This window comes from Acromyrmex echinatior, chromosome 1 (genome assembly GCF_024713525.1).
Source record: "Acromyrmex echinatior isolate Ae372 chromosome 1, ASM2471352v2, whole genome shotgun sequence".
Classification (NCBI taxonomy): domain Eukaryota; kingdom Metazoa; phylum Arthropoda; class Insecta; order Hymenoptera; family Formicidae; genus Acromyrmex; species Acromyrmex echinatior.
Window position 1 is genome coordinate 3,395,273 of NC_141852.1, and position 23,163 is coordinate 3,418,435.

General features: G+C 30.0%; 1 protein-coding gene across 2 annotated transcripts; it reads right to left on the reverse strand.

Annotated features, from left to right (window-relative positions):
- Positions 1 to 2,137: 2,137 nt before the first annotated feature.
- On the reverse strand, positions 2,138 to 22,926 carry Kr-h1 (kruppel homolog 1). 2 transcript variants are annotated; one of them, XM_087410489.1, is made up of 3 exons: positions 22,810 to 22,926; positions 14,324 to 14,398; positions 2,138 to 13,833 (listed from the first exon to the last, which is right to left on the reverse strand). In XM_087410489.1, the coding sequence occupies exon 3, from the start codon at positions 13,800 to 13,802 to the stop codon at positions 12,090 to 12,092; it is 1,713 nt and encodes a 570-aa protein (XP_087266615.1). In that variant the 5' UTR covers positions 13,803 to 13,833; positions 14,324 to 14,398; positions 22,810 to 22,926; the 3' UTR covers positions 2,138 to 12,089. The 2 variants fall into 2 exon arrangements, with proteins under 2 accessions (XP_087266615.1, XP_087266617.1); XM_087410491.1 differs by lacking the exon at positions 14,324 to 14,398 and having other exon boundaries at positions 22,810 to 22,905.
- Between the last annotated feature and the right edge of the window lie 237 nt (positions 22,927 to 23,163).

Sequence of the window (23,163 nt, forward strand, 5' to 3'; positions counted from 1 at the left end):
TCACTCGTCGATCAGTTAAAACAATATCATGGACTTTATCGATGATTTCTGGTGTAGCAACCTCAATTGGACGTGAATGAGGTGCATCACATGTGGATGTACGACCACATTTAAATTCATTCACCCAATTGTATACAGTCGCAAACGCTGGTGGATATGTGCTATGAATTTATCCTATTCTTTGATTTCTTTTGGCGTTAAATCTTTTATATGTAGATATTTGATCACTGCACGTAACCCATTTTGCAAAAAATACAATGATTGTTCGCTTTAATCGTTTACAGAAATGAAACCACGCGATAAATTTCGCTCAAAATTTGACAGTAATCAGCTGAAAGATACTACTTGTCAAAAAGTAATATGACATGACACTGCGAATGCCCTCTGACAGATTTTTTAAGAACTTATTGACTTGCCCTCGTATAATAATTAATTGTGTTTATTATCAATGCCTCCTATTCAAGGATGAGTAACATCACAGACAAGTCATGCGCACGTAACGTTGTGTACATAATGCCGAATATACAATACATAACAAATGTTTTAATATTATGCCAGGACTGATTACTATAACACTTGTCATTTTTTTATTTGATCAATCTAATATAATGGATTATATATATATCTATCTTTATATTCTTGGTAAAAAATTTTTCGTGCATGAATATGTATAAATATGTATAAATATACATAAATATTCATAAATATGTATAATTATATATGTTCTCACATGTTCATATACATCCCTTTTTTTATAAAATTACTTTTTAGTGTAATAGAAATAATAATAGTAGTCTGAAAACATTAAAAATAATTAAAAAGGTAATTTTTACTATTTATATTGTTTTAGAAAAAATCAAATTTGAAGAAATGTAAAAAAATTATTTATATTATAATTATGTATAAAATTATGTGTAATTGTGTATGAGCAATTGTTTTACATTTTTCCAAACTTGTTTTTCTTTCTAAAACGAACAATGCGAAAATTATCTCTTTAATTATTTTTTATGTTTTCACATTACTATTATTATTTCTATTACACTAAAAAATAATTTTATAAAAGAAAGAGAGAAATGTATGAACATGTGTAGACATATTTTATATATATGATTATGCATGTTATGAATATTTATATATCGCAATAGAGAATATACATTAACCAATAAACAAGATGTTAAAGATGCATAAAGAGATGTTTGATTAATAAATTATTTAATATATCTCTTGAAATTAATATATAATATACATTTCGACTCACGGAGCCTTCATCAGTATAATAATCGTAAAACCTTACATTCCAGTACATAAAACTATAATTGACAATAATTTAAATCGTTCATAAAGACGATTACATTCCATAACTCATAGGCGTCTTTGAATATACTTCTAGTACATATATCCATAATAATTGTGATCAAGATGTAAAATTTCTATAATCCTCGTTAGATAAGAATCGATGTTAAGTCTAGTGACATTAATATTATAATAATCAAGATGTAAAAAATGATGTGAAATGAAATATATTTTTAATAAGAAATAAGAAGTCTGGTTAAAGCTGTTATTGACGAATTCCCAAGATGATTGCCAGTCAAGTTTATACACTAGAAAGGTTTTACGATTATTATACTGATGGGTCTGTGAGTCGAAACATATATTTTTCAAGACACATATTAAATAATTAATCAAACTTCTCTTTGCTCATTTATTGATCATTATTAAGATACATTGTTTTGCGGTGCAAACATTCGAGTAATATTATGCTTACTTATTTAATATTTATGTATGTTTATACATATTCATGCACAAAAAAATTTTTATCGCGTTATTATATTGTAATATATATGATTATATTATACAATATACAAAAAATTTTTTACCGAGTACGAAAAAGATATTTCGGAAGATAAAATATACCTGCTCTCTATTATTATCAGTGTTATTAAAATCACATTTGATATTTCCTATCTTTAAAAATAAATATTATTGGCAATATAAAAGAAAATTAGAACTTTCCAGAGTGTCAGAATAATATATAGAGATCAATTTTCCCAAGGAGATCAATAAAGTACTTCCAGATTTTCTTCTATGTAAAATTGCAAAAAATCACCAACAAAGAAAGATATTAAACGATCACATATTTGGAAACTCACAATTTTTTATTCATTTACATTAAATTTTTTATAAATACAAAAACAATAATAAATTTTTATACTTTCACAACGCTCTAAAATTAAGAAAGGATTTTCTCCGCTTGTACTTCGAAATAGGTTGCTCTCATTTGATGTCACAAGAAAAATTCTCGGATGGTTCTATAACAAAATGGAAAATGCGCGGTGAAATAGCGTTCCGTTTTTTTTATTTTTTTTTTATTTTTTTAGAAGTGATACTTTTATATGCAATCAGTTCAACACGCCAGTTAGAACAAAATGATTTTCATCTCACCGGCACGTACGCGATTCATAATAATTATAAATAATAATTGATATTAATAAAATTATACTATTAATAATGAAAATGACAATAATGATAATAGTAATCGTAATAATATATATAAGTAAAATAATAATAATTCTAGATATCTTACGCTAACAATAATGACGTCGTTATGCTTTTCTTCTCATCAATGAAATATTTAATAATTTACACTCTCACTTCATTATTCCGCGCGGCTTATACTCGCCATAACAATTGTATTAGAGAATCATTAAAGTCCCCCTCTCAAATTAAAAAAAAAAAAGAAATTGAAATCAAAAAGTTTTGAAATTTTTAGAGTTAATCTATACATGAATGAATTAACAACCCTTCCTGCGTTATAGCTCCAAATTCCAGCTTCAGAATTTTCTGTGGTAACATATGTACCTCATATTACCCTATCGAAAAAAACCAGGTAGAGAAACCCATATGGAAAATTCATTTGAAATTTCATATTCCATGAGAATTTGAATAAAAAAATTAGGTCCTATGTGGATTCCTAAGAAATCATGTTGATTCCTACGTGAATCTTCACATAATATAAGTATCCATTGAAATGGATTAGATTCCTAAAGTTCGCGACTCAAAATATTATATATAGCAAGAAAGTTTTCGAAAAATTAAATTAAAAAATTATAAAAAATGCATATAAAAATTATATAAATTACAACCAATAGGAAATAAATACCCATAATAGTCGAAGCTAGATTCAATGCTTTAATTAATTCCATGTGAATTTGCATATACTATATACGTACATACATACATACAATGTTTGTAGTCATTTGAACTGCACGCCGAAATTCTTCCGGACTTTTTAAAACACAGCAGAACTACTGTAGTAATATTACAATTAAATTTGCTCAATAGACATCTATTAAAGAGATTTTAATATGCTGAAAATCTGTAAATAAATTTATTTATTGCAAAAAATATTACCTCGGCCGAGAGTCAAACTTGAATTCCGTGCGAGCGTCCTAAAGGTCCTAGTACATAAAAATATTTAAGACGTAAGATTTAAACAAATTGATAAAGAATTAAGGAAATCAACATGTTAGATTCGATACTGTTCACGTTTTACAGTCTGTACTATAATTGGTTGATTAAATTAAATCTTAAATTTTTCTTTGTGTCGTGATCCTAAGCCTTTACATCAAGGTCTTAGCAATATTCTTCGCAATAATCAATATATGTGTGGAAACAAACGTCTTTTTTATACGACGTAATATAAACAATAAGAATTTTATTTGTGATATTACTATAATAGTTCTGTCTTTCTCTATTTTAAAAAATCCGAAAAAATTTTGATGCGCAATTCAAATTATTACAAATATGATATATATGCATGTATAGTCGTGGGCAGAACGATTGCAATACTTTTTTTCAAAGAGTTTCGGAATACGCTCACTGAGCGATTGGTTCTTAAGCCGGTGGCAAACGATGCTTGTTTTCTTGTTGAATTGCTAGCTAGAATAAATTTTTGTCATCGTATTAACGATGCTAACACTGTCAATACCACAGCCAATACGATGGCAAGGTGTATCTAATCCAGCTAGGAATCCAGCAGGAAAACAAGCATCGTGTGCCGCAGGCTTTATTTATGATCTATTATATAAATAAGAACCAATCGCTTGGTGAGCAGACTGCATTCAGAACTCGATTGAAAAAAAAGTGTTGCAACTGTTATATCCACGACTGTACATATATAGTATACATATAATAAATTCACAAGAATTACATTATTTAAGACATTATAGATCCAACTTCAATTGTTTGGGTTTTTATTTCCTATTGGTTGTTTTCACATGAACTAATAAGATTCTTATTGTTTATACAGATTATCATATTTTCATACCTACTATGTGAATTTCCATATGGTTCTTTATAGGAATGCACCGGATATCCGGAAAGTATTCAATATTTAGTATCCAGTATTATCCGGCACTTTTTTTACAATCCAGATAGCCGGATATCATTAATATCCAAAGAGGTTGTATATATAGAGTAGGCAAGGCACAAGAACCTCTAATAGTGGAAATGTTAGACAATAGAAAGGGAAAGAATACGGGATGGCCATCTTTATCTTTTTCTAAAGTTGCGCCGCGCATAGAACTTTGAAAGCTGAGAGGAGCATTGATACATTGCTCTTGCTCTGAAATTTCCCCACAGTGAAAATCAACAGCGCATGCACGATTAAACAAGGATGCTGGTGGCCATCTCGTTCTCTGTTTCTTTCTATTCGCTCACGCATTCTTAGCTGGCAACCCTACTCTACATATAAATGTATACCTCTTTGTTAGTATCCGGGAATATATCCGGTTGAAATTTGATATTATTAAATTATTGATTTTTTCTTATACAAATGTTCTAGAAATAAGTATTCATGCATATTCATGATGCTATAATATTTACATTGTTGCAAAATTACAATCTTTTTCCCTATAGATTTTGTTTTTTTAAGAGATACTTTCTCGGATATTCGATTCGAAAAATTGCTTTCTCGAATATCCGATATCCGGTAATTTTATGTGATGCATCCCTAGTTCTTTATACGCCATATGATTTTTCACATATTATATAGATTTCCGTATTGATTTTTATACATCATGTACATTTCCATATGTATTTTCATTCACCACAAGAATTTCCATATGGATTTTGAATAACCTATATGGATCTTCATAAGTTTCCATGGGAATCCACTTGGAAATTTTCGACAGGATATACTATAACACTTGAAAATACAGTTTCTAGAAAATCTATCACGAAAAATATATACATACACATATATATATATACAATATATATATATATATACAATATATATATATATATATATATATATACATTGTTATAAAATTTAGTTTAGAACTGATTAAGCTTATTATGAATGCATATTTTCAACGCTAAAAGTATTGAACGAGAATGGACCGCGCGGTGCTCAATTATGATTATTATGTGTATGAATACATGATACTAGTTACATTACTCGTTATTGTTACATAAATTTGAACGCATATATGTACACACATATTACGATAGCCAGGCGTCGCGAATAGGCATGTGCTTTATTACTATCAGCGTTGTTCGCAACAGAGCTCTGTTTGTCAGGCTAATTCGAGTATAATTGATTGAGATATTAAAGAATATCCTTGAGAAAAATTGTTGAAATAATAAATACGTTTGAAATAAATAAAAATCTTTCAATGAACTTAAAATCATTAATTGATACTTTCAGAGGGTGTTCTGTAGTGATCGTAACAATGCTTAAAGGCAAGTTCCTGAGAGTTTGAGACAAAAACAAAATATTAATGCTACAATAGTTTTTGAATTACAAGCTATTATTTGGTGAATATCGCCTAAAGTTCGCGCGTTCAGATGTGCAATACAACGTACAAATACTACAAGCCAATTATCGCCCTTCTTGTTAATATTGATAATAAAATAAAGATTACATAAATCAAGATAAAATTATTAATGTTTCTGTAAATGCATTGTGCAATAACACTCCTTTTTACAACATATTCATTTTTACATGATGCAAGTACAAGATTTTCATGGTATTTCTTTAAGAAATTTACTGTCACAATTTCATATCATATATGTAAAAATGAAGTTATCAAATAATAAATAGTTAAGAAATAATATGTATCTGTCTTATAAATATTCAACAAGATAAGCAATACTTATTATTAATATCTAAGTAGAATTCATTCAAGCTCATGTTAACGTTTTAGAAAAATAATTCGGAAAAACTAGTAGTTAACAAATGACATGTATTTATCCTACATTTAACAAATAAGTAGCTACTGTTAGTCGTTAGTATTTAAAACTCATTCAAGTCAATATTAAACATTTTATTAAAATAGTATGAATTAGTAACTTATAAATATTATAAAATTATTAACTATGTAATTCATATTAATTTTTATTAATGAAAACTAAAATGCGTATACAACAGTGTAATTTTATAATTATCAATTCATATAATTTATAATTTGTAAAATTAATCCTATATATGTCATAATAATTGTTCAAATTGTGCCTTATTTATATCTATGCACAATCTTGCACGTCGCAATAAATTTTATTGCGCATTGCAAATTATTTTGAGAGGTATATTTGTAATTGCTTTGATAATACATCATATTTAAATATCTTACACAATCACATTGTCGAAACAGTTACAAGTTTATCCAAAAAAGTTACGCAGAAAAGTTTAATGCGATGTTGTAAATTATGCATAGACATTATGCATGAAAAGTACACAATTTAAATATTACAATGTACATACAACATTGATTTTATAAATTGTATATAATTATAAAATTTTACTATAATTTTATTTTTACAATAAGGTTCTTTCCGAATTTTAATGGTTTTTTTTCTTGCAATCTTGATAATGCAATCTTTGTTGCAACTCTAATACTGATAATCTACTAGAAGAGATCGAAAAATGTGTAACCTACCTATTTTTTTAACTATTAATTTCCAGGTAAAAATAAAGGGAAGCTCCCCCCAATGATTTTGACCTTGACTTACTTGTTAAAAAAATTGTAATATTTAAAAAATAAGTTATAAATAATAAATTAATAAATAAATAAAATTAATAATTAATTAGTAAATTAATTAATAAGTAAAATTATTAAAAATTAATTAGTTAATTAATTAGTTAATTTATAAATTAATAGTTTTGAAAAATATAGTAGTTTTAGTAAAATTAATAATATTCAAAAACGCAAATTCTTTGCTTTAAAATAAATTTTAAGAATAAAAATACTCTTGTTAAAGCAGAAAATTTCTTTTTAAAGCAGAAAAGAGATTTTTTTATTTGAAATAAAATCCACCCCATTTCTCTCCTTGCTTATGTGTGTTTAATTTTTTACGCGAAACGAAGTCCACCTCATCTTCCTTCTGCCTAGGGGCGTTTAACTTTCCTCCAGACGGGGGAGAAAGGTTTCGCTTTCGTGGAAAGTTATTACGTAGACAGGGAAGGGTGTTTCTTAATGTTGTATGCAGCAGAAATAGGATGTTATTTTTAAAATTTTTAAAATTTTTTAATTAGGAACAATTAAAACTTTTTCAAGGTCTCTCAGAATCACGACAACATATCCTCAACGACAAGGTCATTGAGGAAGTTCTCCTCATCTCTTCATTTTTATATTATAAATAATTAAAAAAAAAATAGATAAGTTACACCTCCCCCGATTGATTATCGCTGCTGCAGTCGCAATAAAGATTTTTATTAAGAAAAAAACATTAAAATTCGGAAAAAACTTTGATGTAAATAATAACCAATTTTATGATTAATTGTGTATAAGCATTTTTAATTAATATAAATTAAATTGAATGGAAAACGCCATATTTGGTCAAAGCGATTCTTTGCATCTAATATTTCTTAAAATTTATACAATTTCTAGTTCAAGCAAGTGGATCTTCCAAGCTTTCGGGAGATCTGAGTTCGAATTCCAGTTGAGTAATTTTTAAAAACGTGTAAATAATGTATTGCGAAAAATATTAATTTTTCTCAATAAATTACTTATAGATTTTTAAAAATGCTTATTAGCATTAAAAATTTAATTTTTTTCAATATTTATAAGTTACTATAATTTCCTCGAATTATTTTAATAAAATATTTAATATAGATTATTATATATTAATATATTATATTAATACTTTATTTTGCTCATTTTGTTAAATAATTATAAGATTGGTACATATCATTAGTTAACTACGTACTATTTAATAATTACAATTTTACATCTAAAATGTGAAATTAGTAATAAATAAAATTTTATGATAACAATTTCTTAAAGAAATGTTATCTGACAGCTTGCACTTTATGTAAAAATAAAAATTATTATAAAAAAGTTATTATAAAAAAGGAAATATTCCATAATGTGTTTGCAAAAAAATATATAATTTTGTCTTCATTTATATAATCTTTATATTAATATTAACAAAAGGGGCAACAATTTCGTCAACATTGCTTTGTACTATACCTGAACGCAAAAATTTTAGATAATATGATTTCTAACTTTAAACTTACAATTAAAATACTAATAGCCTTGATATTTTGGTAAAATTTCCTCAAATGCTCTCAGAAATTTAACTTTATGTGTGTTGTAGTCTTTACGGGACATTCTGTATAAGTAATGAGATATAAATTAAATTTGTTTTATAATATGTTTTGTTTATAATATGTTTATGTGCGTATTTGGGCGTATAAATGTGTGTTATTATTTGAAAAGCTTAAAAAAATATAAATTTGTTCAAAATTTAAAATTTGTCTAAAATATCGTTTATTTATAATTTATTTATAAGATTTAGAATTTAGGTAGAATTCCATACAATCACATAAAATTAATATGAAAGTTCGAAAATCGTCAGTTATCAGAAATTGAACATCTATATCAAACTGAGTTCTGACGCGATAGTTTATCTTCATCGTCGTACGATGTATATTATATAATATATTATAGTTTCGCATCACACTAGCATGCGTGTGCACATATACTTGTACTCTGGCAGTGGGCTCGGCTCCGCTTAATACTCTGGTACTATGGAGTTCTTATCACAGAGATATTCAATTGTTTGGTGCACTTTTCTCTCTCTTTTCCAATGCTCTATTTTTTTCCAGCATTCCTTCTTGCGCTTAATTGTTTTCTTTCTTGTAATTCCACAGAAGTATCAACTAGCTACACCGATTAATATATTGTATTACAATTTCCAATTAAATAATCGATTTTGAATCTTCACAAAAGCGAATAACAATTGCGACGATACCATTAAGGTTCGATTTTCTTATTTGTCTTTTTGTCATTCTTGTTTTATAGCTTTTATAAACTGTATCTATTATATTTACATATAAAAAATACATATTAATATAATCGAAAGCATATGATTACAAAATTGAAATATTTCCAGAGACCCGCGCAGCTGGTTTTATTAAAATTAATCAATCTTGACCTTAATGTTTAACATAAAGTCTTTATCTCTTTCTAATAAAGAAAGCTTAGAAGGTTGCAAATGGAGTAAATTGAACCTACAGTTGAAATTTTGGTTGGTGGAAAAGTTGGCTGCGAGATCTGCGAAAATTTATCTTTTCTCAGAAAAGATTAGAAACAATAAAAATTTAATCCAAATGTTTGATTTACGAAAAATTTCAGTTACATCGTCATTATGCAAATTGTACTTATATTGCAACTTTTAACTATATTACAAATTGATCGTAATGTCGAATGGAATACATTTATTCCATACAAACTAATTTTTGAAAAAATTAATTATTTGTAAAAAAAATTCTTAATTTCCCAACCATGAAAAGAATTATTATAAAAGTTGTTGATTTTTTGAAAATCTTTAATAAATTAAATTTTTTACTTTAGGATTTCAAATTAAGATCACATAGGCAGATTCATCATGTGTATCACTTTTATAAAATTATGTAATACATAAACTGCCGAAAATAATGTACATGCTAAAAAATACATGACCTTAAATTTATCGTCTGCTCTTATTTAGTTAGCGAATATTCAACTGATGATGATGATACGATGATCGACACTCACTGGCAGCTCCCTGTGAACCGAATCGTGATGCTAACGAGGTAGACTGAGTCAGTCTTGTTAAGGCTGGCAAGAGAGATATCTAATCTTTGCGAACGTGCATTCGCTATGGCGAAGGGCTAGTCAATCGGCACGCGTGCGAGCGGACATGTAAATTATTAAAAAAAAAAATGAACGTCGCTTGCGTGCAACGATGAGGTAATATGTGTAAAGTTTGAGTTACAGCAATTCTTTGCTTTGCGCTCAACAAATATTCAGACGTCAATTTTTACACTTTCAACATTTTCTTCCATATCATATTACATTAGTAAATAATTGCGTAATGTTGATCAATTGTTGACCATAATATTCGGCAATTATGTGATCAATATTTATCTCAAAAAGTTGACTAACCATTTAAATATAATTTTAATCATTTTGTATGTTAATTATCGCTATACAAAGTTACTCCTTTGTCTTAAAAAAAAAAACAATTCCTTTATCTTAAAAAAAAACATATCCCCGATTAAATTCTGCGATAATTTTTCTTCTTGTAAAACTTTGTGTATGTCTGAAGTTTAATTTTTGAATTATAGAAGGAAATAGTTTATTATCGATCGATTCAGACCATCAGACACGCACGTTTATATGGAGAGTATCTTTGCTGTAATTTGCAGTTCATAATAAATCTATCTATTGATGAAATGCACTGTTGTTATCATCTTGTTTTATCCGACTAGTAACGAGCTCTTTCCTTTTGTAGTTTAAAAATTAAACATGGCAAAGTTTTGTAAGAAAAAAGTCATCTCAGAATTTAGTTAGAAATACAATTTTTCAAGAACAAAATGTTTTGAATTTATAATTTTGGTTTGTTGCCAATAGTTATCATACAATGTAGTTAATTTTAAGTAGCCAAATATCCCATAGCCATTCTAACATATTTCTCTTATACTTGAATGAACCACTAATGTTATAAACACATTTACTGAGTAAGTGGCTCTGTTTAATACTAAACATTGTGTATCAGATGTTTGTGTTACTCGGCTGTTGTATACGAATCACACAATGTTAAAAAGATGTAATCCCCCTCTTATAATAAATCTACCATATATATATTTAAAATATAGATAACACATATATAAAATAAATATAAAATATAAATATTTTAATAGCATTTAATTTAAATACAATAAAAATTTTTAATAAAGCTTTTAAAGAGGCATAAGTATGCGCGTGTACATATGTTTTAAAATTAACATTCTAATTTTCATAAAAAGGTTTCTGTTTTTTAATAACTTTTTCTTTTCTTAAATTATCTAAATTTTTCCCAAAAATTTGGTTTAATGAGGTTATGTTTTTTTGATAGCATACGCACTGCTACCTCATCATGCACGCTCGCGATTAGTGCGATCTTCTCTCAATCTAGTAATATATCCAATCTTTTTCTCTTTATGTTCCACGCATCCAATATATTACATACACGTAATGTTAAAGCCTCAAAAGATCAAGGAGCTATCGAATAAGATCAAGAAGGTAATTACGAGTGTTTTCGCCCGTAAACCATTAGGAAAATATATGCAGTACATGGATTGCGTTAATTGCTATTAAATATTAAGTAACAAACGCAGTTTTGATTGCTGAGCTAACTTCATGCAATCAGCCTTCTCAGATCATACTGATTACGAATGGAAAGATAAAACACTGAGTTGCGATTCACTTGCGTTACATTTAGCGTTTCATCGAAGAGGCACATGAGCTTTTCATTCCTAATTCTGAAAATGGAGAGCTTCCATATATGCCGAATGCAGCTTTGTATCGCAATTAACGAAAAAAGTTCATTACTCGTGCATTTTGCAATTATTTTCACTTGACATTGGGATATCAGTGAAATTCTTGACGATTTCTATGTACTCCTTGCACTCAAATTTGTCCTGACCGAAGAAACACACACATAAATCGACATTTCTTCCAATTTTCGATCTTGATGTTATCAAAGTAAAGCATTTTCAATTTCTAAAGTGACTTTCAAAGCGATTTCACAAAGCTTTTCTAACAGCTCCGACACATTCACTATGAAGCTCGCGCAAACTGAATGACAGAATTTTGCCTCTGTGAAGCCGTGATTAGGCTGCCACCACTACCGCCGCTATTCCTATATTCGCTCTCCATGGATTGAAGAATCATCTTGCTACGTTTTCTAGGCGGCAAAATTAACGTTTCTCGTGGTGGTATTACTAGATCCAAGGCCAAGTCAGGTGACGATGCTGGGCTCTCAGGATTACTGCACGGTGGCGTGAGTAACGGATCTCGATCAATTTTGACAATCCTGGCACCATATTCTTGTCTTTGTCGCTCTTCTTCAACCGCTTCTAAGGCAGCCTCAACCCTTCGGCGCGCGTCATTACCCGGCAAATTCAAAAGAGATGAGCAATCGGTAGTATCAAGATGAACACCGCCATTGGTGGTTAAACCGAAGTTGGCATACGCTGGTTCGGGATAGAAAAACACGTGATGAGTCATTGGTTCCATCGGCGTACTTACCACCACGCTTGCTTGAAAGCGCTTCTCGTCGATATCAGCGAACACGGGTTCTACCGTATTTGACGGTGATGTTATTATTGGTTGTGAATACTGCTGCTCTCTGTTGCCGGAATAAAGGTAGTATCCAAAGTCACGTTGAACAGTGTAAGCGTTCGATGTCGAATCCGAATAGGCCTCTTCAGTCTTCAGGTTTTCCTTGTCGTCGACAGCGATATCCGGTAAATCTAGAATCGCTGGGACCGTGACTGGGTCAAGATTGCTACTATTACCACCACAATCACCACCGCCGCTCTGAGAAATTTCAACATCCGGTTCGATTGGCGAAGCGATCGCTATTGGTGAGGAAATGTCGCTGTCTGTAATAGTAGAAGTGACGGATGCCGGTGATTCCGGATGCTTCTTGATATGCAGCTCCATTGTCTTCTTGGAACCAAAAGTCTCATTGCAAATCGTGCACTTATACACCTTTTCGCCATAGTGCGACACCTGGTGCAACTTGAGTACGTGGTTATAGCCAAATGCCTTGCGGCAAATGTCACAAGTGTAAGGTTTCTCGCCAGTGTGGGTGCGCGTATGCACTTTCAACTGCTTGGAACAGGTGAAACCTTTTTTACACGATTTGCACACGTATGGCTTCTCACCAGTGTGCGTGCGCATGTGTATCACCAGCTGGCCGCTTTGTATGAATGTCTTAGCACATACGGTGCATTTGTGCGGCCGTTCGCCAGTATGAATGCGCATGTGACGATGTAGCTTGCCACTATGTTCAAACGCGCGTTCACACACGTCGCACTTGTACGGCCGTTCCTTCGTGTGAATGCGCCGATGTACGCTGAGATTTTCCTTCACCGAGAACGACTTGTTACAATACTCGCATTGGTACGGTTTTTCGCCAGTATGAGTACGATAATGACGCGTCAGTCGCGCCGGTACCGCAAACGTCTTGCCGCAGATGTTACAGCGATATGGATCCTCGCTCTCCTTACCGTGCGATCTCAAGTGACTCTGATATACATTCTTCTGCGTAAAGCTCTTCTGACAGAGTAGACACTGATATTTTCCTATTTCCACCGTTGGACTGGCCAGATCTGCAGCTTCAACTCTGCTGCACCCCGGTGTGGTCGCGAATATTGTGAGATCCGGGCTGCACACCAAATTTTTCACCGAACTCATCGTTTCTAAGTTGGCAGTTATGCCCGGCGCCGAAATTGACATTACTGGATTTGACGGCACGGACTCCATCTAACAGTAGTCCAACATCGAGGACGGAAGACTAAAATAAAAACATTTAAAAGATCGATTTGAGAATCATTTTTTTTTGTTTGTTTACGTGGATGTTTCGTAACTCGTGTTTCATTGTATGATTTGTCAATATCATAATATAATTACTCTTTAGTATCTATAATCTGTTTGAAATGAAACTAAAAAAATACTCAAAAATATACACATATTTATTTATATGCATGTTTGTATTACTTTAAATAAAAGTGAGAATGATTCTTGCACACTATTGTAATTGCCCACTGCCAATCACTGTGTAAGGAGTTTTTTTTCTAGCGCTGTAATTGACTTATACGCAATTGGCCTATGTGCAATTAATAAAAGCAACTTAATTTATATGAAAATCAAAATACGATTTATCCTTCTACAAAATTGAAAAATAGAGAAAGAAAAAAAAGAAAATTCCAATAGCACACATCGCTAATTGGTCAATTTGAAATAAAATATTCTCATTAGTAAAGCAGTGAAAAGTTACTAGGCACCGGCCGATGTGAGTAGATGTGTACTATTGCACTATGCGTTAACGGAACCCTCTCGAAAAAGAATATCCTTTGAATCTGAAAAAGAGATCACAATTGGTAACATAAAAATAAAATCTTTTAGAACTTTCGGGAATATAGGTTTAAAACAGAAATGAGATGAAACAGGAATTTACTTTGTAAGTCGGAAATAAAGAAAAGAATTTTTTTCGAACATTGTGTGCTGACTGTACTATCTGGAAATGAAATATTCTAAATGTGAAGAGGCCTTATACACATAAATATGCAATATCATATCTTGCCACTGGCGCTTCTTTAAAAAAAAAAAACAATCAAAAGTCTTATAAGCAGATATATGCAAATCAAATTAGCAAGTCTTCCGGAGACTTCCAAGTTTTGAAGCGCATTCTGCCTTTACCTTTTGGAAGAATTGTAATGTGTTCTCAGAAATCATATAGTGTTTTTGGCCCGAATAATTTTGCACCAACCTGGGTTGGATTAAGATTGTTTTGTGCTCTACTATTGATAGAGCACATAATATCAACCAATAATGAGAGCTTTTCAACCCAGATTGGTATAAACCTGGTCGGCTAAAAACGCTAATAGAAAACAAATAACGCTACAGATGACGATACAAATCGGAATGAGTAATCACTGAGAGAGCACGATAAAATTTATTCTCGAATGTTTTCATTCAAATAAAATTTTTGTTAATTATTTAAATTATACGTGATAATCTTTATTTTAAATTCATAACTCTATGAATAAAGAAAAAGAACATAAAATATCTATAAACAACAATAAATAAAAAAAAATTAACACATTTGACAATCACGTTTTTTCAACTGTATATATATATATATATATATATATATATATATATATTGCGTTTTTTAACTAATTCTCAATTTTATTTTATGTGTGCATGCGTGCATGCGTGCGTGCGTGCGTGCGCGTATAATGAAATTATATTATTATTTTCATGTATGTAAGGATACATGTAATTAAATTATTATTTTTTATGTGTAATAAGATCAATACAATATCTAATAATATGTAATATATTCATACGGCATTCTCTTGTAATTTATGAATTTATATTCTCGTCCTTTTAAATTAATTTTATACTATTATTTGAAATTAAAAGTCTTGTACTTTCGCTATTTAAAAAATTAATAGTTTACAAGATATTTTATGTCAATTTGTGACAGAATAAGGTATAAAATATTTCGTATTTAAATATTTTATATTGACTTTTTGATTATATTGTCTACTTCAATACTTTTATGTGTAAAATAATCGGAGGAATCGTATTATGTAAAAAATATCCTGGTTACATGGTACTTTCAAAAAGTTTCGGAACTGAATATTTCCGAACATACGACGCTACACTTATGTTTCAATAATTGAACTAGTTAGCGTGAAACTTTGTGATTCTCCCATATTTTTTGCGTAGAATAAACAATTTATGTGCAGTATGTGTATGTGTATGTCAAGTTTGTAAGATTGGCTTGTCGCGATTTTTTACGTGGGACAAAGAACCGCAATAAAGTTTTGTTTCAAATATGAGAAAAGTGCATAAGAAACGTTTGCAATGATGCGAAGTGCTCTTCATATTTCTCGAAATATTCTATTACATTTGAAATTTTTTATGTATACGGGCAAATAAATCAAAAAGTTTTCAATTTTTTTGTAACCGTTTTGTAATTTTCATTAACAAAAAATTAATTACATGGTATGTATGGCTGTGTTCAACAGAATACAACAGTTTTGCAATTTTGATGATTCTCTGCTGAGATAGGACCATTCCTCTTTGAAAGCATAACCCAATCATGAAGAAAATTTCCAACAGTTGCAAAATAAACGTTCTGCTGAACGCAGCCAATACCATACATTACCAGCTTATTTGCGATTATAGGTTATAGATTATATCATATTTCCAGTTTATTTGCCGGCTTATGTTCAATGATGCTATTATATTTTCTGTGTTATTGTATAATAAAATATGTGAATAAAAATAAAAATGTGAATTATTTTTAACTATTTTTCTTGATCGATTGTGTAAATAAACAAATTTGTAAATGAACACAATAAACTTCATATATTTATTGTGTTCATATATTGTGTTATTAATCAGATCTGCAACCCAGTTACATATTTTGACTGATTTTGCCTATCGTCATCTCCATTCCTTTTGTTTCGTAACATTCAGACCGTGCGTGGAGACATAAAATCGAACTCAAGAATGATATTAATCGTAACCTATATAGCACGTAATATCATGATAATATTACAGCAATATCAATTTTCCATTGCATATTATAGTAATAGAAATATCGCTGAAATATTATTGAGATGTCACAGTATTACAATGTCCGCGAAAATAAATCAGAGGAATATTATCTGAGATATATTACAGAAATGTCACTATAATATTTTGAAATATTTCCGTGATACGTATATAATGTTTATATTTATGTAATATTTATTGAAAAAAATTACATTTTAAAGAATTTTTTATAAAATTTATTAAATTGGTATTTTTAATGTTATTTTCAAAATTATTCCATATTAAAGGAATGCTGGAGTGATCAATTGTCGGGACTTTGCGGATCGATATAAATTTCTGAATTTATTGAACGGAAACAAAAATTTTTTTAGGATTAAAACAGATGAAAAATTCGAAGGTGCTGCAGTGGACTTTATACTAAATCGAAAGAAAAGTTAAAAACTTACATTTTTTTATCTCATAGAGATCTGACGTAGATGTTTCCTCAATACAAAAGTTTTACAGCACGTATGAACAAAACGACAGTTCAGCACCCAGCGTTTCACATATACAATCAATACTGAGTTTATGGAACTAAAATTGAAAGCTTAAAAAGAAAGATTTACATCGATCTACAAAAATTACGTGTATACGAATGCTGAGCGAAGACTCGGAATGGTAAACAAAGCAATAATTTTGTCTAGCAATAGGTGTTCGATCTTGCAAAAGATGGCGTTGCAACATTTTAGATAAAGATAGTTTTGTGTGTTTGACAGAATGTTAATGTAAAAAATGAATAAAAATGTCACTATTATAGACTTTTTTTATTTGGAATTAAAAGAATATGTAATATCAACATCGATTAAGTTTGGCCATTACTCCAGGGGTGATATTCTGTAACTGTTTTACACATCGACAGTTGTGGATGTCGTTGCGCAGATATTTTATATGGTGAAAAAGCTGCGCAACGACACCGATAACTGTCGATAGGTAGCGTGTAAAACAGTTACAGAATAGCACCCCAGCATCCCCTTAATTAGAAAATAATAATGATCTTCAATATTACTCACTATTTACTTATATTATTATTATATAATTCTTATATTATTACTATTACAAGTATTAAATTTTGATTACTATTAATTATCTTCAATTAGAATAATATAACATTTATTTACTATAATTTCACTATAAATTTACTAACACATTTACATAGAACTAAATTATAAAATTTCTTTCTTTGCTTTCCAAACTATAGCTACATGCTGAAGAATTAATAAAAATTATGCTCGTTATTTTATTCAAAACTTCATCAACATTTTTCTGTAATAATCATTAAATATGAAGCAGTAAGCACATTTTATTTATAAAAATCAACAATATAAAAATATATATTTATGGTAGAATAATGAACCGTCACCATTCAAGCCAGTATATTACAGCCAGTTGACTATCAGTACTAAAAATTTGTAATATATGTAACGGGAACTATAAATTTTCAGTACTGATAATCAATATGGTAATAATATGTATCATATGTGTAATAAATATATATGTATCAATTAAAAGTCTGTATTTTATATTGGAATAATGTTAATTTTAACATTTTACAACTGTCTTTACCCTACATGTGTGTGTACACATAATTTTGTGATATCTTAATAATTAACATCTTAATGACGTCTTTAACATTAAGTAAACATTGTAGAAACGTTATTAATTATTATAATATATAATACATCACTCTGCCTCCTTAATATGTTATATTACTGTGATTGTAGCAATACTATTGTGACATATCACAAAAATATTATGTGATATTTCAATGTTATTTATTGACACATTGATTAATATATCAGTAATATTTCTGTGATATTACACTGTAATATGCAATATTTTGATATTTTACAATATTGCTGCGATATTACTGTGATATTACATGCTATACAGGAACTCATACAGGTCATTATAGGATTATAGAACTTTGAAACATATTGCCTCACATTCACTGTTTACAAATTATTATTATTATATTATTATTATTATTATGTTAGACACTCAAAAATAATACTTCAAAATAGAACACGTGCGTTAATTAAATTTGCATACTAAAAAAAAAGATCAAAAAAATCATTTTTAATAAATAAATTGAATTTCTAACATAATAATTATAATTATAATTATAATTATAATTATAAAAATTTGAATTTTAAACAGTGAATGTGAGGCAATGTGTTTCAAAATCCTTCCTTTTAAAAGGAGTGAGGATGACGATAGGCAAAATTAGTCGAAATGTGTAACTCGACTGCAGGCCTATATTATTTACTAGAGGAAAGCTCCCTATTATGAGATAGGCACTTAATATGAGATAGAGGTGTTTCCGCTAAATTAATAAACGTTATCTATTGATTCATCATGAATTTATTGCTTTTGGATTGAAAATTATTTAGAAAAATTCACTATTAGATCATGTCTGCAGTTATTTTAAAAAAAGATTTTAGAATTTGGATGTTTTCAAATTTCATTGAGATGAGTCTTTAAACCTTATTTATTATTTAATAAGTAAATATTTGGCAATAAATTCTTCATGTAATGATAGAGTAAGATCATACTAATAGAAAAATACGGGATATGTTGAATTGCTTAAAAGTAACATTTGATGATCGTAAAACCGTAATGCGTAACATGAGATACTAAGGGTATTTCTAATATGAAATAATTTAACCTATGCTCCTATGTCAGTGAAAATCGTTACTAAAGTATAAATGTTATTATGCAATAATAAAAAAGACACTCGGAATCAACATCGAGTGCTCATTTTTGTGATGCTTGGTTCCAACTATTGAAGACGAGTCCTAAATACAATGCATCACATGCTCATTTTGCGCGCGCACTGGCTGTGTCTATTTGCATTTTAGAAACATTAAATAAAGTTTTTTATTTAATTGCAATACTGATGTACTTTGCGTTTTATTATCAATTTCTCAAGACATCTCATATTAAGAGCACAATTTTTTGACTTTGCAATTTGCTTACTTTTACATTTTTTTAATTAAAAAAAATAGAATTTTAATTAAATTACATAATATTATCTTAAAACTTATTAAATTCCTTTCAAAATGACCTATTATTTTTTTAATTCCGTCCATACATTTCTGGCATTTACCCAAACACGGTATCTCATAATAGCTCTTTCCTCTACTATTACTTAAATTTCATCGGTATTCCATATTACATCTCATTTTTTTAGATCCACCCCCTCTATTTTCACTTTTTTATTTTTTTGTTAATATTGACGTTAAACTTAAATTTTGAAAGACTTTCATTTATTCGATTTTGTAACTAACATATTCCTTAAGAGTTCAGTGTAAATATAAAATCTTCATATGCATCTATATCAAAGCAACGTTAATTTAAAAAACGCTATTCTATATTCTCTACTTTTACTCTATCTATTTTTTTCATTTCTAAATAAAACGCAATAAAATTGCGTATCCGATTATATAGGGTATCCGGTAAATTTTGACAAAGTGCTCATGTATAAATAGAACGGACTAAACTGAGTTGAAAAGTCCTTTCTCATTTTGCAATTTTCGCAACAGTTAACAAGATATTAATTACTACAAATCGCTGAATATTGATTTTCAATAATTTTGTACTCAAATACTTTATGGAAAAATAGCGAGAAACAAAAAGTGTATATTTTCTTCTCATAAAGTTCAGAGAATTTTTTCAAAATTTATCATCATTTTTTAATACCGCATTTTTTTTATTATATATTATAAAATTATTTTTACCAACATGAGAAAATACGATATTAAAGCTTTATCTATACACAAGCGTTTTGTCGAAATTTACCGGACATCCTGTATATTATACTGGAACTATGTTTATATGTTCGCTGTTTTAATATCTTTCCAAAAGATGATAAATCTTGATTTTAATACCGTTTATTCGTGAAATTTTTGTCTACACTAAGAAATAAATCCAAAATACTGCAATGGCAGGTATAAGTTTGCAAATTTATTTGAATATTTCAAATAAAAATATATAATATTCGTGAACAAAAGAGCGGAAACAGAAAATATTCTTATTTTCTGAATTATAAACAAATCCTCGAATTGTATGCACAGCGCTAACATAAGCACCTGCATGCGCATGATGCTATCATCCGACAATGGCCAAAGAGGCCGCGGGCGTGGTCGGCGGCCACGTTGCAAGCGTATCGCGCGCAGCCCGCTTACCCCCCGTCGGTATTGCTACTGCTACCATCTCCGCTCGTCTTCGCATACCATGCCGAAACCCGCGCGGCCGCCTCCACGTGTACGAGTCGCATTTTTTTATAGCGATCACCGACCTCGTCCAACTCGGCGCGTAGTAAGTAAGGACGTTGAGAGTTACATCACAAGAGGAACACGTAGCGGCACATGACGATAATCGCGTATGATGCGCTCTTTCTTTCGTTTTTCCTTCTTTTTCTCCTATTCTCCCTCTCATCCCTGTAATCATTCTCCTTCTTTTCGTATTCTCTTCCTATATTCATTTCTATAGCTATTCATTTTCTTGATGGAGCTCGTACTGATCGGCTGATCATATGACGAATATCACAACTCATGAAAGGGAATACGCAAAAATTGTATTGATCCACGAAAACATCCCCCATACTGAGGGGAAATTTCATCCTACAGTCAAACCGTCACATCGCTACTCATGTCCGGAAGACATTTTCGTGCCGAATTTTATGAAACTGTGCAACTCTTCCTCTTCGTAATTCAAGTATTCTCGCAATCATTTCTAATTGTATTAATTTTGCAGATTTTCGCAATAATACATTTTAAATTATTATAATATAAACCATAAAAAATATTTAAAAATTTAAAATCAAATTAATATAATGCCAGCGAACTAATGATTGGCAATTTGAGTTATATATAATTATAAAAGTATAATAAAAATATAATAAAAATAAAAGATTATTATACAAATAATTTACTTATATCATATATGCATATAAAAAAATGATTCTATTAAGAATGAGTTTAGTTTAATATTATACTTATTCTAAGAATATTCTAAGAATAAAAAACTTTTAATAATCTGATAAATGTTTGACATAAATTAGATTTTAAAGAAATGATATAAATTCATATTGATAATTATGTGTTCAGTAAAAAAATATGCCCGTTATCGATATGCGTGTACGCATAAAAGAAAATGAAACAAAATCAGGAACTGAATACGAAGACGCGCTATTCTGTAGTTTGGAAAATTAATGACAGTTCCTCGTGCTTCTTGTTGTCTATGTTCCGTATGCTTCGTATTCAAAATCAAAATGACAATTTTTTTATTTTAAATACGATCTTATACAGCATGAAATATTTTAGAAATATTTCTAATATATTTCATTACAATTTTGAAACATTTAAAAAATTTTTATAAAATAGTTTTGAAATATAACTATGTCCGGAGGAAATCAGAATTTTTGAAATATTTTTTTTCTTATAATATTTCTACAATATTTTTGCAAAATATTTTAATGCAATATTTTAAAGTGATTTACAATTTTTTATAAAATATTTCTAAAATATTTTATTAAAATGTTTCAAAAAACGATTCACATGAATATTTCATGCTGTGAGATGTTATGAAAAACACTGCATTCAATTTAATTATTTTCTTATAACACTCAAAAAATCTAGAAGCTCGAAAGTGGCAAGTTTAAATATCTACAGATAAGGATTTAAAAATAAAAAACATTAGTCGTGAGAATTCATAAAATTACATGAAAAAAGAATACGCGGATTCGGGAACACAAGGAAATAATCTAAAAAATCCAAAGACAGTTTTCGTTAACAGAACTTGCGATGTCACTTTTAAATAAGTATCAAAGAAAGAGAGATGAGATAAATAAAAGAAGAATCAGGCTAAGTATTCGGATGGAGAAGCACCCACCTGCAACCTAGGGTGTAACCTGTCACGTTACATCTTAGTGTAATCCAAAATCTGAACACTGGTTATCATCTTTCGTTTCAGCGATATCCGGAGGAGGATTTGTGGCAACGATAATGGCGAGTGATTCGTGAAATTCTGATTTGGATCCAATTATCCGGAAGGAGTGATTCATAAAATTCCGATTTTGATCCAATGATCCTCAAAGAAGAACTGGAGGAACTCACACGAGAGATCGCATAAACTCGGAAAGAAAGAAAAGAAGTCGCACCTTTCCTCTTCTTCCCGTAAGAGACGGGTCAAGACGAAAAAGCAAAAGACCCGCCGCCTCGGGGCCGGCCAATCGTACTGTACAATGTTTACCTCCTCGGTCGCACCGATCACAGCCAAGGCGCATACGCACGAGCGCGCAATCCGTTTCCCACCTCTCCTCTTCGCATCAATCCTCCCCTCGCCCGTCGTCGCACTATCGCCTACTCGTCTCATCCGCACCACCTATCCCCGCTTCGCCACCGCCTTCCGTTCTTCGCGAACCGACGGCGGCGACCTACAATTTGGGGCGGCTGAGTGTTGCTCAGCAGCACGTGGAGGTTGTCGGCGTGGTCGGCGCAACCTGACTCGCGCG

Excerpts from the sequence above, each read along its gene's own strand:
- Kr-h1 (XM_087410489.1), bottom strand. The coding sequence starts at position 13,802 with ATGGAGTCCGTGCCGTCAAATCCAGTAATGTCAATTTCGGCGCCGGGC.